Source organism: Hyperoodon ampullatus, assembly GCF_949752795.1.
Source record: "Hyperoodon ampullatus genome assembly, chromosome: 8".
Taxonomy (NCBI): domain Eukaryota; kingdom Metazoa; phylum Chordata; class Mammalia; order Artiodactyla; family Ziphiidae; genus Hyperoodon; species Hyperoodon ampullatus.
In genome coordinates, this window is record NC_136921.1 from 71,175,891 (window position 1) to 71,192,881 (window position 16,991).

The 16,991-nt window shown below is 36.2% G+C and overlaps 1 protein-coding gene across 2 annotated transcripts in view; it reads left to right on the top strand.

Moving 5' to 3' along the window:
• Positions 1-16,991, top strand: part of GALNT13 (polypeptide N-acetylgalactosaminyltransferase 13) — a gene marked incomplete at both ends in the record, with an annotated part of 492,276 nt that overhangs the window by 444,324 nt on the left and 30,961 nt on the right. For both annotated transcript variants that reach the window (XM_079710390.1, XM_079710389.1), the window contains one exon: positions 1,279-1,377. In XM_079710390.1, coding sequence (XP_079566516.1) covers positions 1,279-1,377 — 99 coding nt within the window. The remainder of the gene's footprint in view (positions 1-1,278; positions 1,378-16,991) is intronic.

Below are 16,991 nucleotides of genomic sequence, written 5' to 3' on the forward strand. Positions count from 1 at the left end.
TGCTGGCATGACTCAATAGTCTCCTTATTTGTTTCTCTTCTTCCACTCTTGCCTCCCTCTAATCATTGGAACAGGGCTTGACCACACTGCTCAGTTCTGCCCAACCCCTTACCAAGTGTGAATTCTACTCCCCACTAATTTCAGTTGCTGATTGGGGTTTACTGCAAATGACAATACTTTTCCTAACTCTGGGAACCATTACCTGACCATAGGGTTCTGTACCATACAAAAAAGTTGAATTGTATAAACCTACTCCAGCCTCTACAGAAGTTTCTAATCATATTCATTTGCCAGTAGGGAGAAACATGTACCTAAAGCATAGATAACTATTATAAATAAATATATCCAAGTAATGTGTGAGTGAACAGTAATATGTGTCCAAATAAGAGTCAGAGGTAAGAACTTTTTGGAAGCAGAGTGGACAAGTACAAAACATACTACTTGGAGGTAAGACTAAGGAAAAAATTCTAAAACATTGCATCTACTAGAAAGGTTTTTCTTCTTTTCTACATTCACTTGTGCTTGATTTAGTAATCTGGGCATCTTTAAACTCAATAAATGGCTTTTGTAATTGCATCTGGCACAGATGTGTATTAATGTTATGCTAATTATGGGACTAATGCAGTGTTTGAGTGTAAACCATGAATCTTATGTTTACAGTTGGCAATTTAATCTTGGTTTTGAAGAATTTTCATGTGAAATCACCATTTAGCCTTGTAATAGCTTTTCTTAGGGTCAGCTGCTTTCCACTAAGTTTGGCACTGGGAATGAAAAAAGATGTGTCTATTTTAGTTAAAGAAATAAACAGTGTAATTAATCTTTATAAATGTACAGAATGGAGCATCTAGTAATGAAGCAACTAAAAATACATAAATTTGAATATTTGACCAATTTGTTTCTATTCCTTTCTCTATAGGACATCACAAATACATTATAGTTATCTGAGTGGAATTTGGAAACTGTCCTAATTTTAAAAGGATTTTGGGAAGAATTCCTAATTTATAATATGTAGAGGTTGTCTTCTTTTCTGATACTATGCTATAAACAAAGAGTGCCTCTTGATTGGATGCTAATGACAATGCTCATGCTATTCAAGTTTACTTGAATGAGAGTTTAGAATCTTATATAGATCTCAGAATGGACATAGAAAAATAAATATTTAAAGCAATGTGTTCTCCTTGGACAAATTTCCTTATAAACTCATATTATTTTGTTTCCAATTTGCAATTTGAAAATATCAGAAAGACCTTCTGACTTACATTTTTGTGTTTCCTTTAGATAAGAAATGTTGAAACAAATCAATGTTTAGACAACATGGGCCGCAAGGAAAATGAAAAAGTGGGTATATTCAACTGTCATGGTATGGGAGGAAATCAGGTAAACTCTCCCTTTTTTATCAGCTTCATATTTGGGGGGAAAAATGTTGTGTAAACTATTCAGGTAGACTATGGCTTAGTTTAGCAAATTAATGGGCATTCTAATCAAGAATTAATTTGCCTATGTTATTATCCCAAGTATTGTAAGAAACCACTGAAGAATTTAATAAAAAGAGCAACATCTTCAATGAGCCTATGGTGAATGAGGCCAGATGTTTGAGACTCATCTCGTATTACCATGTATGAGAAAACGAGGACTACATTTTATTCTGTTGTTAACTGAATCATATAAAATAACCCCTCAACAACTATGATGTTTTCCCGATGGGTGATTATCCTAAATTTCTTTTTCAAATGTTTATGTATGTCATGTTTTCTGTGACTTTTGGTGGTTTAATAAAATTTTAAAGTGCATAGATAAGCACATCTGTTACAACTTTGCTTTGGCCATCTGAAGACGCCCTTTGGACCAGGTTAAAATGTAGTCTTTAAACGAGATTTATACTTGACTGAAATTCTAGGACACCTTTTTCTGTGTGACAGTCCAATTAATTATCAGAAACTTATACTATAACAAGGATTCTTGTGCTCTCTGTAAGCACTGGAAAGTGGCATGGCAAGGTGGGCCACGTGGAGGCTACTTGGCTGTGAGTCTTGCTGCCATGCCTACTTTCAGAGGCCGAATTTGGAGTTCATGGGAACTTATAACAAAGCACAGTTAGAGATAACTGCTCCTCTGTACACAAATTGTCTAAAAGGGTCAAGATGAAGCACAGGAATGCGTTGTTTAGTGCTTTAGAGTGAGCTGAGGGAGCAAAAATTATTCTGATCAGCACAACATGATGGTTATGTTTGTAATGCAGCTGAATGTATCAAGAATTCATAGAGAGATCTTAGGGATCAAGATGGCAGAGGAGTAGGACGTGGAACTCACCTACTCCCACCAATACATCAAAAATACATCTGTAAGTGGAACGATTTGCACAGAACATCTACTGAACACTGGCAAAAGACCTCAGATTTCTGAAAGGGCAAGAAAACCTCCCCATAACTGGATAGGACAAAAGAAAAAAGGGAAAAAAATAAAGAAAGGAACTGGGATGGGAACTGCACCCCAGGGAGGGAACTACGAAGGAGGAAATTTTCCTGCACCCCAGAAAGTCCCCTCTACGGTGAGGAGATCAGCCAGGATGGAGGAGAAGCTTCAGAGACTCAGAGGAGAGCGCAGCAACCAGTTTGAGGAAGGCAAGACGGAGGGTGACCTGCACAGATGGTCACCTCCGCGCTGTGCTCCCCAGCCTGAGATGCTTTTCCACCACTATGGGCAGGGGCTGGGTGCTGAAGCTCAGGCTTCACAGGTCAGATCTAGGTAGAGGACTGGGATTGGCTGTGCAGAGACAGCCTGAAGAGGCTGGAGTGTGGCAACCAAGGGTGTACTCAGAAGAAGCTTGGGCACACCAGAGAGACAAGGTGCCATTATTGGGGAAACGTGCAAGGAGAGGGGTAGGACTGCCATAGGAGCTTCTTTCCCTGCACGCACTCTTAGGCAACAGGACACGACCTACATGAGCTCCGGTGGTGGGCGCGAGCCACCACTGCCACTAGGAGACCCACAAGCAGGTGCCAATCGCTGCACCCCTGCTGTCCCGGCAGTGCGCAGACTGCCACTGCTTTTGGGAGACCCAGGAGTGGGCACTGTTCACTGCCCCTGCCATCTGGGGAGCACGCACGAGCAGCGAGCAGTCGCCAATCACTGCCCCTGCTGCCCCAGTAGTGTGCGGGATGCCACTACCACTGCGAGACCCAGAAGCAGATGCAAGTATTCTTCAATATCTGCAAATCAGTGTGATACACCACATCAACAAACTAAAGAATTAAAACCACATGATCATCTCGATAGATGCAGAAAAAGCTTCTGACAAAATTCAACACCCATTTATGATAAAAACTCTCCAGAAACTCAGCACAGAGGAAACCTACCTCAACATAATAAAGGCCATATATGACAAACCGACAGCTAACATTATTCTCAACTGTGAAAAGCTGAAAGCATTTCCCCTAAGATCAGGAACAAGACAAGGATGTCCCCTCTTGCCACTTTTATTCAACAGAGTTTCGGAAGATGCTCAACATCACTAATTATTAGAGAAACGCAAATCGAAACTACAGTGACGCTTCACCTCACACTGGTCAGAATGACCATCATCAAAAAGTCTACAAGCAATAAATGCTGGAGAGGGTGTGGAGAAAAGGGAACTCTCCTACACTGTTGGTGGGGATGTAAATTGGTATAACCACTATGGAGAACAGTATGGAAGTTTCTTTAAAAACTAAAAATAGAACTACCATATGTCCAGCAATCCCACTCCTGGGCACATATCCAGAGAAAACCATAATTCGAAAAGATACGTGCACCCCAATGTTCACTGCAGCACTATTTACAACAGCCAAAACATGGAAGCAACCTGAATGTTCATGGACGGAGGAATGGAAAAAGAAGATGTGGTACATATATACAATGGAATGTTACTCAGCCATAAAAAAGAATGAAATAATGCCATTTGCAGCAACATGGATGGACCTAGAGAGTATCATACTAAGTGAAGTAAGTCAGACAGAGAAAGACAAATATCATATGATATCGCTTATGTGAGGAATCTAAGAAATGACACAAATGAACTTACTTACAAAACAGAAACAGTCTCACAGACTTCGGAAACAAACTTATGGTTACCAAATGGGGAATGTGGGGCAGAGGAATAAATTAGGAGTTTCGGATTAACATATACACACTACTATATATAAAATAGATAATCAACAAGGACCTACTGTATAGCACAGGGTACTCTACTCAATATTCTGTAATAACCTATATGGGAAAAGAATCTGAAAAAGAATGGATGTATGTATGTGTATAAATGAATCACTCTGCTGTACACGTGAAACTAACACAACGTTTTAACTCAACTATACTCTAATATAAAATTAAAAAAAAAAAAGGAACCATAGAGAAAAAGCCAGAAGGAAATGGCCCTGTTGAATTTTGGCACCATACTTCAAATCAGACTTTTGTATGATTCAATGGAGAACACTAAAATGAAGTTTCTCCCCAGAACCAAACAAACAAACAAATAGAAACAACTTAATTATTAAAATGTTAATTAGTGCTACACAGTTCGAATTTAAGCAAGAAAATATTTGAGTCAAACTTTCTAAATTGCAGCATGGGAAAACGACCATATGAAAGAAGACGATGGAAACAACAACATAAGCAGAACAATGACAGCATTCAAAAATGGTCCAGCTTACTATACCGATTCACGAGTGTGAGGCTTCTACTACCGAAACCCAATGCAGTCCTGATGAATTCAGCCTCAAATGGCAAAAGCTGTCAGAGGACTAAATATATAGGGGTTTAATTTTTTCACATAATAAGAAATCTGAAAGCAGTCAATTGTTGATAATTTGTTCCAGTCCTCAATAAGTCCACCAAAAAACCAGAAGCTTTCTATCTTTCCATTCTTCTTAAAGTTAACTTTTATCATCAGCTGATCACAGGACAGCTGCTGAAACTCGAGACATCATGTCCACATTCAAAGCAGGAAGAAGTGGGGGTAGAGAAGAGTTGAAATAGCCATGTCTGTCCTTTTATTAGGCAAAGCAAATGCCTTCCTAAAGGCTCAACACATCTCCATGTATGTCTCTTTGGCCAGAAATGTGTTACTTGGACACCTCATGGCACAAAAACACTAAATACTTCACCTCACACTCATCACAGCTTCTCCTCACAGTTTATTTACCATGGGTATTGGGTGGACATTTAGAAGTGTCTCCCATAATGTGTTTCAACAGCTTATTAAAAATATCCAGCTCAATTACCTGTGATTACCTGCAGAATTCAAAAAGGGAAACACTATTTATGAAATCACTCTGATTCTAATACAGATGAAAATGAGGGAGGAAGATCCTTCATGTGAATTATCCTCATGGAATCATTAAGGTGCCAAGGTTACTGTTAAAAAGGATAACCAGTCATATACTTAAATTTGTCTTAAAGACATGGAACACCTAGATCATAAATGTTTAAAATTACATTATTCATTTACATGAATAATAATCAGAAATAAGCTATCCTACTCTACTGTAAACTTCCTGTTGGCTGGGGCTATGTCTTACTCCTCTCTTCCTCCCCAGCACGTGGCACTTAGAATATGATAGGCACTTAATAAATACTAGTCAAGTAAATAGATGAAAGAATTCATGGTCAGAATAATGGATTTATACCTTAGTACTATGTAGACATTGCCAAAAATGCTGTTATTATCATAGAAACCAAAAGTATAGACAGACACCAATCTCAGGGATTCATAAATAAAGGGAACAAATAAACAGTAAGTAAAAAACCCATACCTACATATTTTCTAATGTCTCTGTTATCTACTTGATAAAATTAAAACCAATAATTTTTCATCTATATGAATACTTATTCGTGTCTACAAATGTTGAAAATGCTTATTGAAGCCTATTTTGTTACAACACAAATAATGGAAACAAGTATTTTCCAAGAGGAGAATGTTTAAATAAATCATGGTGTATCCACAGTTCAGATTACTACATAGCCACCAAAATGACTGAGAGGTCTAAATGTACTGTCATCAAACATTGAAAAGAGGGGAAAATAACACACAGTACAACTTACTTTGAATTTTGAATGATCTCATTTGTGGAAAATGTATGTGAACATTTTCCTCTAAATAGTATCTGTAATATATATATATGTAAATGCTATACAATTTATTAGAAATGTATACATATCTATTTGGAATACAGATGACATCTGGAGAGAAGATTAAGCCGGTATAGGAAATTTTACTTTTTACCCCATATTTTTCCATATATATGTACTACTTTCATAATTAAACAAATAAAAATGGAGAAATTGAACTGTTGAGAATAAAAGAACATCATTTTATAACACTATTCAGATCTGATTAATTGGGTAACTTATCATGATAAGTTACTTAGTATTTTTGAGCTTCAGTATTTTTATCTATAAAATGCATAAAAATTTTCCCTCAATTTTTCTCTCTAAAGATTAGTAAAAATTTATGAAACAACTAATACTAACATGGCATATACTAAATAGTACATTTTGGTCTATTGCTATTAATTATTCTCTTTATTATTTCCATTTGTGTTCTCAATTATCTCTGTTTTTACTTCTAAAAGTAAAAAATAAAATGTATATTCAGTGGCTAATGCCAGAGGCAAGATAAAAGCACAAGACACTTCATGGTATTGTTAAGCTCAATAAAATGCACTGCCTCTCTTGTTATTCTAACAAATATATATTATGAAAAAATTAAAACATCACATAAAACCCTATTATGCTATCTTTTTGATGGAACTGAATATTTCTAGCATGATTAATACTAGGGACATGTTTAAAATTTTGACTTACTTTTAAAAAGAACAGATCTTAGGATTTTATTGAGAATGAATACATTATTGAGAGCTACCTTCTCTGTCTTTTATTGCTATTCTTTTATGTTACCGTGGAAACAGCATCTATTTTTATGGTTATTTAGTTTTGAATTTTTAGAAGTAGCCCCAACTCCTAAAAATATTCAAATCTCGGACTTCCCTGGTGGCACAGTGGTTAAGACTCCGCCTGCCAATGCAGGGGACACAGGTTCGAGCCTTGGTCTGGGAAGATCCCACATGCCACGGAGCAACTAAGCCCGTGCACCACAACTACTGAGCCTGCGCTCTACAGCCTGAAAGCCACAGCTACTGAGCCCATGTGCCACAACTACTGAAGCCCACGTGCCTAGAGCCCGTGCTCCGCAACAAGAGAAGCCACTGCAATGAGAAGCCCATGCACCACAAGAAAGAGTAGCCCCGGCTCTCCGCAACTAGAGAAAAGCCCACGCACAGCAACAAAGACCCAATGCAGCCAAAAATAAATAAATAAATGTATTATTTTTTAAATTTAAATTTCTTTCTCCTGCTTTTACACAGAAGTCAAAACAAATGTTAATGCTTTTTTTTTAAAGCATGTTTTACTCAGTTACCTTTCTAAAAGAATGCACTTTATATTTCTAGACAATTATACCTTTAACCATTTCTCCTTGCAAGGGTGTTTTTGCAGTTTGGGTTTTTTAAATTTTGGAGATATCAGAAAGAAACTTACTTTTCAGTAGTTCTTGGAAATATTTTTCTTAAACATTCAGATAATCAAATATCCAGCATACTCTTCTCTCCTCATTCCTAGCACCTGGCGCAGTGCTTGGGATACTGTAGGCACCTAATAAAAATTAGTCAAGTAAATAGATGAAAGAATGCATGGATGTTTTTGTATCAGGAATACTGTAAAAACAGGGTAGCAAGTGGAGAATTATTATTAAATTCAACACTTGATCATCTTGAGGTGGTCTCTTTAAAACCTTAGTAATAAAAGTCTTCTACCTCAAAGAATAATGACAAAATTTGATACTCCATTCCTATCTGCTCTTGAAACGCTTTCTTTTCATTAGCAAGTAATATCATGATGATCACTAAACACATTCAAAAGAATGAAAATAAGAATATGATTAAAACTTGAACATAAATTTCTACAAGTGAAAGAAAGAACTTAACAATTTACTGGTAGAAAGTGTGTTACTAGAAGTTATGGGATTGTCTTCTTTATACTTCTGAAAAGATGATGTGGATTCCTGGAAGCAGTTTCATGTCCCCTACAGTACTAATGACTCAGATTTATATCTTCATCCCCAACCTCTCTCCTGAGCTCTGAAATCTATTGCAAATTAATAATTGGGATTCTTTACAGGCATCTCAAAATCAAAGCTTTCCAAACTGTACTCATTTTCTTCCCTTTCACACAACCATCCAAAATTAAAATCTGACATAGACACTTCACTTCTGAAATTTCACTGGCCACCAAATCCCCTATTTCTATGAAAATAATGTCCCTTGACTCCTACCTCTAAGTCCCTTTAAAACCAGGACCTCTGTCTTTGTCCTAGCCTATACCTTCTTTCACCTGTATGGTAAAAAAAAACCCAAAAAACAAAAAAACAACTCATTATTTCCATGTATCATATGAAATTCCATAAGTACATTTTATACATGGCATATTAGAATTAAAATCAGATTAAAATCTCCAGCAATTCTTCTCTGTCCAAAAATAAAGTACAAATTCCCCAGTTATGATATTCAAAGCCCCTCATAATTTCATCCCCATCTGGCTTTCCAGCTTAATCTCCCTTGATGTTATAGTTCCTGTGCTCTAGACATGTTTGATAATTCTTTATTCCCTGCATGCTCTGTGCACGTTCATGTCTCTACAGTTCACTAATACTGTTCTAATTGCACTATTGGCCAAATACTGCTCCACTCACAAACTTAAGACATGCTCACTGTTTAAAACCCAAATAATTTAGCTTCTTTTCTGCTACCTATTGGCTAACAACTTCTTACCCTAAACAGGGCATATTTTAATGGACAAACTATAATTTATTTCATCAATCCTGTACTGTTTAACACACAATGTTATTTATGGCTTTTTATTGTTATACCCCAGGCTCAACAATACCCTTGTAGCTAAAATCTGGTGAGCTTCCATCCATATTTACTTCTTTAGAAAGAATGTCTACAAGTAAGTTTGCTAGATCAAAGGTCATGCAATATTTCAAAGTTTTTAATATATAGTGACAAATTGTCCTCTTTAATGTTTCACCAATTTAATAGGACCAATAGATAAAATAGGAAGAGGTACTATGATATACATTTAACATGCATTATCCTCTTTGGTTTTTACAACAATCAATGAAGTACATGGTGTTATTATCCTGATTTTACTCATGAGTTTAATGGAAACCCTGAGATTAATAATGTGACTGAGGTGGTAAAGCCAGTTTGAACCTAAATCTCCGACTCCACACCAGTTTTATATTCACTGCATCTGTACTGATTCCCAGCCACACTCCCCCAGGACTGTGATCACAGTGGCTAACCCTAACTGGATACTGTATTTTTCTTGTTTCTCATCTTAGCCAATTTAGTATGGAAGAAACACGTTATCTTACTTTAAATCATATTTCTAACATTATCAATGCATATAAGCATTTTTAAAGTTGGCATTAGTACTTTATGAATTTCACAGTCATGTTTTTGCTTATGTTTTCATTGGAGTTTGAGGTGGTTCTTTATTCTCTTCACCACTTATAAAAATTTTATTAAGATTATTATCTTCTGTCATACACATTACAGATATTTTTCTGACTTGACATTTTGTTCACATTGTGTTTTCACATACAGACTTTTAAACAGATTATCCCAATGTTTGTCTTTATGTTTTCTCTTTTTGATGTCAAAATACCATTCTTTTCTAATGAGGTGCTTTTACATGACATTTAACATCATCTTAAAGGAGCCAATGGTAAATAGGTCTTAGCCTCATTGGGCATATACTAGATCTACTCAAATACTGACACTGATTTTTATTTAAAATTTATATAAATTTTACTTAAAATATATATAAATTTATATAAGTGGGTCAAGTTAGATTAATATACTATTTATAAAATAAACATTTTTCTTTGATAAAATGTAAATATATCATATACGTATACATAATATATAATGTATCAATATAAAATTTTTTTTAAACCAATGGTATTTCCCTTTGAACTGAAATATATCTTTGATCAAAAATAGGGAGAAAAGCAGCCTTTGTACATATTGTACTTATTCCTTCTAAAGGCCAAAAATATAAAGTGATGGAAAAACACTCACATTTTAGCAAATGCATTTATAATGTTTCTCTTTCTCCCTGTAGCCACTCATTTGGAGAGAGCTAGAAAGCACATGGAAACATTCCATGTAATTCATTGCAGTAAATGATTCACAGACATTTTTCAAGGTAGCAAGCCTTTAGGGAAGCTTGTGCTAGCCATTTATTAAAACCCCATTGTCTGTCAAGATAAAGAAGAGATCATTAGGTATTATCTATACTTTCATACAAATGTCTCCTCTTCCTCTAAAACGTGATTATTTATACTTAAGAAGAATCTAACCTTATGACAGGTACATTACAAATTCTGAAAGTAAACAAATACCTTCTCTCCTCATTACAGACCCTATCCTAGAGAAAATTATTTTAGTAATACATTCTAATATACTCATAGACTGTAATGGATATATTCATTTGAGAGATATGTATTCATTTTAAAGTTTACCTTTTTATACGTAAAGTTTACATCTTATAATTACTTATAAGCCATTTCTACACTAGTTTGGTCCCCTTTTAATAACTTGCACACTGGAATTAAAACTCACCAGAGATTTCACAAAGTAAAATCCCACAACGGCCTGTGAGGAAAAAAAAGAACATTTACCATTCATTAAATGTTTAAATGAGTTGGATACATGAGAGCTAGAAGAGAGCAGTTATTATAACCTCTATAGAAATAGGGATTATTCCAAGAGACTTTCAGTCTTATTAATGCTCGGCTGGGAGAACTTCTCTTGACTTTGGCTGGCTTATGCTCCTACCAGGAGACTAAAATATACTGAGGATGGAATGGTTAATTGTCTCAATCACTCATCCAACAAAACCTGGTTATGCTAGCCTATAATAGATACTCTAGATGAGGTTCGTAGATGATGTTAGTAGGAGAAAATATCTAAAGACATACATTTCACATTGACCTGGTTTTTCAGGGGGTCATGTGGTATCTGTTCATCAAGTCCATCAACACAAGAAGTTAGTTCCCTTCCAAGTAAGTCTCAGCAGGGCCTGCTATCATGGGATCAGCCTGGTATCAAAAAAACCTTTGGGATATATATACAAGTCAGTGAGACCATTATTTCTATGCTACTCTGTTTATTCTTGATTTTTTTCATTCTATTTTCCCAGGAAATTAAAGCTCCAAAATCATACTAATTCCTGGGCTTGCACCCATTGCTTCAAACTCACTAATGCACGTTTCTACTTGAATGACCAAGTGTAGCCTCAAATTCAGTGTGTCTATAATTAACTCATCTTTCATGAAAAGCCCTTTTTCTTCAATCTTTGTATTCATCTATCTTTTACATTTCCTTCTTTTATCTCTTATCACACACCCTCCTCTTCTTGAACTAGGCACTAAGGCTTGTGGATTCTTTCTACATGTCCTTTTTCCCTATTCCTTCTTTTCTTTTATTAATAATTCTACTTTCCAAATCCTGGCCTTGATTGCTTCATATTTGAGTCACCACAATAGTTTCAATATAGTTTCACCAGAGCTCCAGCCTGTCTTTACTCCACCCTCATTCAATAATGAAAACTCCTTTAAAAATACCATTCCCGGGGCTTCCCTGGTGGCACAGTGGTTGAGAATCTGCCTGCTAATGCAGGGGACACGGGTTCGAGCCCTGGTCTGGGAGGATCTCATATGCCGCGGAGCGACTAGGTCCGTGAGCCACAACTACTGAGCCTGCGCGTCTGTAGCCTGTGCTCTGCAACAAGAGAGGCCGCGATAGTGAGAGGCCCGCGCACCGCGATGAAGAGTGGCCCCCGCTTGCCACAACTAGAGAAAGCCCTCACACAGAAACAAAGACCCAACACGGCAAAAATAAATAAATAAATTAATAAACTCCTACCCCCAACATCTAAAAAAAAATAATACCATTCCCAACTGGAAAAACAAAAAACTTTAGAGCCCCCAGTTATTACAAGATAAAATTAACCGTCTTTACTAGTCAAAGCTCTATACAGTCTGACTCCTTCTTACCCTTGTAATTTTATCTCCTGTTGCTCACCCATACAAACTCTCAACTCTATCAACTCTATTGAGTATAGCCAGAAGAGACATTTTAAAAATTGTTACTGTAATCCATTTTTTAAAATCATATCCTTGCCTTTTCTTTTACCCACCTGATATCACCTTTCTCCACTTTTCTAACTACAAAAATTCTAGTTTACGTAATTCCATAGTTTACATTGTTCTAGTTCCACTTCAAAATTCACCGTCCTCCATATAATGTTTTTTTTCTGATTTTCAATATACATTGATACTTCCTTTTTCTGAACTCACAATACTTTAATTTTTCACCTTTGTTTTTTACCTACTCATATACCATATCTCCATGTTTCTCTTTTAACTCTCATATTTTCATTCAATTGTGTTTATTCAACTCATTTCCAGAAACAAACTGTAAACCTTTCTTGAAGCAAGCATTAGTTAATTTCCTTTTCTTAATCCTTCTACAGTAATAAGTGCTTATTGAAAGAATGAATGGGTAAACAAATTCATACAAAATTTTCAAAGTTACTCAAGGACCTGCTGTTAACACAGAAATAGCTTCAAAATTTTGGGGAAACCACATAAAGGAAAATCTTCCTGAAAGATGAAACTGTTCCTATGAAAATGCCTAGATTTGAGGCTGTAATAGGCTGAAAAATGACCCCCAAACGTATCTACATCCTAAGCCTTGGTACCTGTGAATGTTACCTTATATGGCAAAAAGGACAGTGCAAATGTGATTAAGGATCATGATATAGGAGATTGTCCTGGATTATCTGATTGGCACTAAAAGCAACCACATGTATCCTTGTAAGAGGAAAGCAGAGGGAGATGTGACACACACACACACAGACAAGGAGAAGGAAATGAGACCACAGAGGCAGAGATAGGAGTGATGTGGCCACAAGCATAGGAAATACAGTCTGTTGCCAGAAGCTAGAAGAGGCAAGGTACAGATTCTCCCCTAGAGCCTCCAGAGGGAACACTGCCATGCTAGTTCCTTGATTTCAACCTAGTGAAACTGACTTCAAATTTCTGGCCTCCATAACTGTGAGAGAATAAATCTCCATTGTTTTAAGTCATCAAGTTTGTGATAATTTGTTTCAGCAGCCACAGGAAACTATTGTAGGTCCTCACAAAGAAAACTCCAGCAAGTCTCTAGCTCAGTGTTCTTAAGCAATCCACCCCTTCGGAGGTTTAAGATATAAGATACGAAACCTTCCTCAAAGTTAAAAACATATATTACTTTATCTTGCCACTTCAAGAAATCAAGTAGTAGCTACAAAGAATGGCTCTAAATTATACTGGTCCTACAGAATATTTTAATTATAGAAAATTTCGTTTTGGATATTCCTTTTTTTTTGTATTGTATTTTATTTTTTTTTATGATATGCGGGCCTCTCACTGTTGTGGCCTCTCCCATTGCGGAGCACAGGCTCCGGACGTGCAGGCTCAGTGGCCATGGCTCACGGGCCCAGCCGCTCCGCGGCATGCAGGATCCTCCCAGACCAGGGCACGAACCCGTGTCCCCTGCATCGGCAGGCGGACTCTCAACCACTGCACCTCCAGGGAAGCCCTGGATATTCCATTTTAACTTGAGTTTTTGTATTCTATTTTAGTGCAATTGTAGTAGTAAATAAAATTGTCAATAGCTCTAAATCCTATATTAATAAAAATTTTAAAGTATAATATAACTAAAAGTGAATCCATAAATATTAAATGATGATGGCCTTTTCCATTAATAGTCAATAACTTCTGCACAGAAGTTTTAAAATTGCTTTTTCAAATCTTAATTCAAGAACTGAGTAAACAATCAACAGGTAACATTTTCTTAATTCAAACAAATTATATTATCTTTTGTATTAAAGAAACACGTATTAAGCTTGGAGTTGATGAAAACTTGCAGGAACTTAAACTAATGATCTTATTCTGCCTAGTTTTGCCTGGCCAGAGTGTTTCCTGGCATAGAAATAAATGGCAAATCTGTTGTGTTCAATCCTTTTCTTTCCCCTTGTAGGAGTTCCTCAGAGATTGTGAGATTGTTTTCTTAACACTTCCAAAAACTGAGCACTAGTATTGTCTATTTCTTAGATCTATCTTTTCTTCTAAGTGTTGTACAGTCCAATTTTATGTATTTCTGCTTAATGACAGTTAACATCTATCACATTTGACACTTTTTTAAAAAGCAATGGAAAAATTGGCAATGCAAGTCAACCTAGAAAGCACTTTTACTATTTTACTGTAAAGTGTTTAAAATTAATACCTGAAATCCTACATTCATTTAAATAAGCCACAACTTTGGCTCCAAGCTTTCTAGCTGTAAGTACAACACTGGTTATATGACTTATTGGGTCAATAATATAAAAACAAACCAGCTTCAAAAAGGTTCAATTATTTCTGGTGTTGAGATAATAAAAATGTCTACCCTGATTCCTGATAAGGAGAGAATTATATGGAAAAGGAAAGGCACTGGACCAAACTTGGAAGGGACAACAGTCTCTCCGAGGGCATCTAAGGAAATAGTGATATCAAAGTATGTGCACATAGTGGACAAAAGAAATACTTATTCTATTGATTAATCAATTAAAGTGTATCATCATATCAGCCCATGCTCTAAAAAGCTTAAATTTAAATTTCTATAAAGCTTAAATATTAAAATACTTTAAAATCTTTGGGAAAATTCACATAAATTTGTATTCATTTTATTAATGGAATTTCCAGAATATTTTGAAAACCCCTTTGAAAAGTGAAATATCACACACTTTCACAAAGCAGAAACTTTACTACTACTGTATTTTTACAAAATACACACACACACACACAGGCATATGTACTTCTCTTATTGCACACCATCAATAGAACTTTTCTTACTGACAAGAGTAGACTGTTAACCAAAAAACTTACTAAAAGAAAAATGTTTTGCTACTAGCAGTTTTGCTACTAGCTCTCTCAGCCCACCAGTTTATCTCTTCTGAAGCTTCTATTACTTAGAGATGGACTATAAGCTTTCTGCTAACTTCATCATGATAGGTTTGTCTCCACTGAACAATTCAGTCCCTGAAGAACCTTTCTCCTCTGTATTTTTTTCAATCTTCTGAACCTCATTCCTTTCTCTATTTTATCTTCAAATGCTTTCATCCTGTCTTAATACATAATTCTTTTTGTGTGTGTGTGTGTGTGTGGTACGCGGGCCTCTCACCATTGTGGCCTCTCCCGTTGTGGAGTACAGGCTCCGGACATGCAGGCTCAGCGGTCATGGCTCACGGGCCCAGCCGCTCCGTGGCATGTGGGATCTTCTGGGACCGGGGCACGAACCCACGTCCCCTGCATCGGCAGGCGAACTCTCAACCACTGCGCCACCAGGGAAGCCCCCTTAATGCATAATTCTTGTCGTAACACTCTGGTCTTAATCATTACCCTGAGCTGCTTGCTTGCTCAAGTCATCTTCCTACCAACATTTTAGTATATTTATAATATTAAAAAATTTAATGGATTGAATGCATGAATCTACTATATATGAAGAATATTAAGGTCCTTTGAAATGATCCCCTCTTCTCCCTTAGAGTGTGTGTGCCTAAATTTTACTGAGGACATAAATAATTATTTAATATTACCATTTGAAGCACTCTGTAATAGCTAAAATAATATCTTGGCTTACTCTAGTAGAAAAAGCCACTTTATTAGTTTCTAAGTAAGGTAAATAATGTCTATAGTTTCTAAGTTAACAGTGTTGGCTACCCCACTTTTATATTCACCAGAAGCCCACACTTATGATTATATGCTTTGCTATACCTAAGATTTTCTTCATCTTACTGTATTCCCAATTCTATCCTAGTTAATAAATTCTTACAGTATTGGAAGAAAGTAACAAGTAAGGGTATACCTAGGAGTTTTTTCTCTTCCAAATATGAAAACTTGCTTTGGGGGGAAAGAAAAGATAACACACGAAGCCTAGATAACAAAAAACTGGACAAGAAATTTATGTTCAAATATTTGACTAACCAATGCAAGGAAGAGAAAGTTTAGAAAAAGGAAAAAAGTCTAAGAATTCTGCAAGCCTGGGCTTCCCTGGTGGCACAGTGGTTGAGAGTCCGCCTGCCGATGCAGGGGACACGGGTTTGTGCCCCGGTCCGGGAAGATCCCACATGCCACGGAGCGGCTGGGCCCGTGAGCCATGGCCGCTGAGCCTGCGCGTCCAGAGCCTGTGCCCCGCAACAGGAGAGGCCACAACAGTGAGAGGCCTGCGTACCGCAAAAAAAAAAAAAAAAAAAAAAGAAATCTGCAAGCCAAATAAAATGTCAGGTATAATATTTTTATAGCACCAAGATTTTTAAGGCATTCTTTGCTTAAAACTCACCAATTTTTAAAAGATGTCATCATATACAAGATTTTATTGAGGAAATGAGGAGACTAATCAAATGCAAGCTTATACACTTACATGGCTGAAAACAAAATGTTTTAAATATTTCATTTGTTCCCAAATAACTATATATCCCATATATATTTTGCCTTGTTGTTAGAAATCTTGACGTAACAATAGTGACAAGATAACAAAATATCTTCCATATTTTAATGACCCTAATTATACATTCTTTGTATCAAATTAAAAAATTATACCTAAGATATCATGGAATTGTCATCATTTTTCTGTATAAACTATGAAGAACAAATCTTTCTAATTTTTATTAGGTATTTCTCCTAGTTAACAATCTAGCCTCATCTTTACAAACTATTGTTTTTATTTATATGGAAGTAAGCCAATATTTCTCCTTTGCATGAAACAATTTTTTCTATATTTTTCTAGGATTAATTGCATCCTACACTA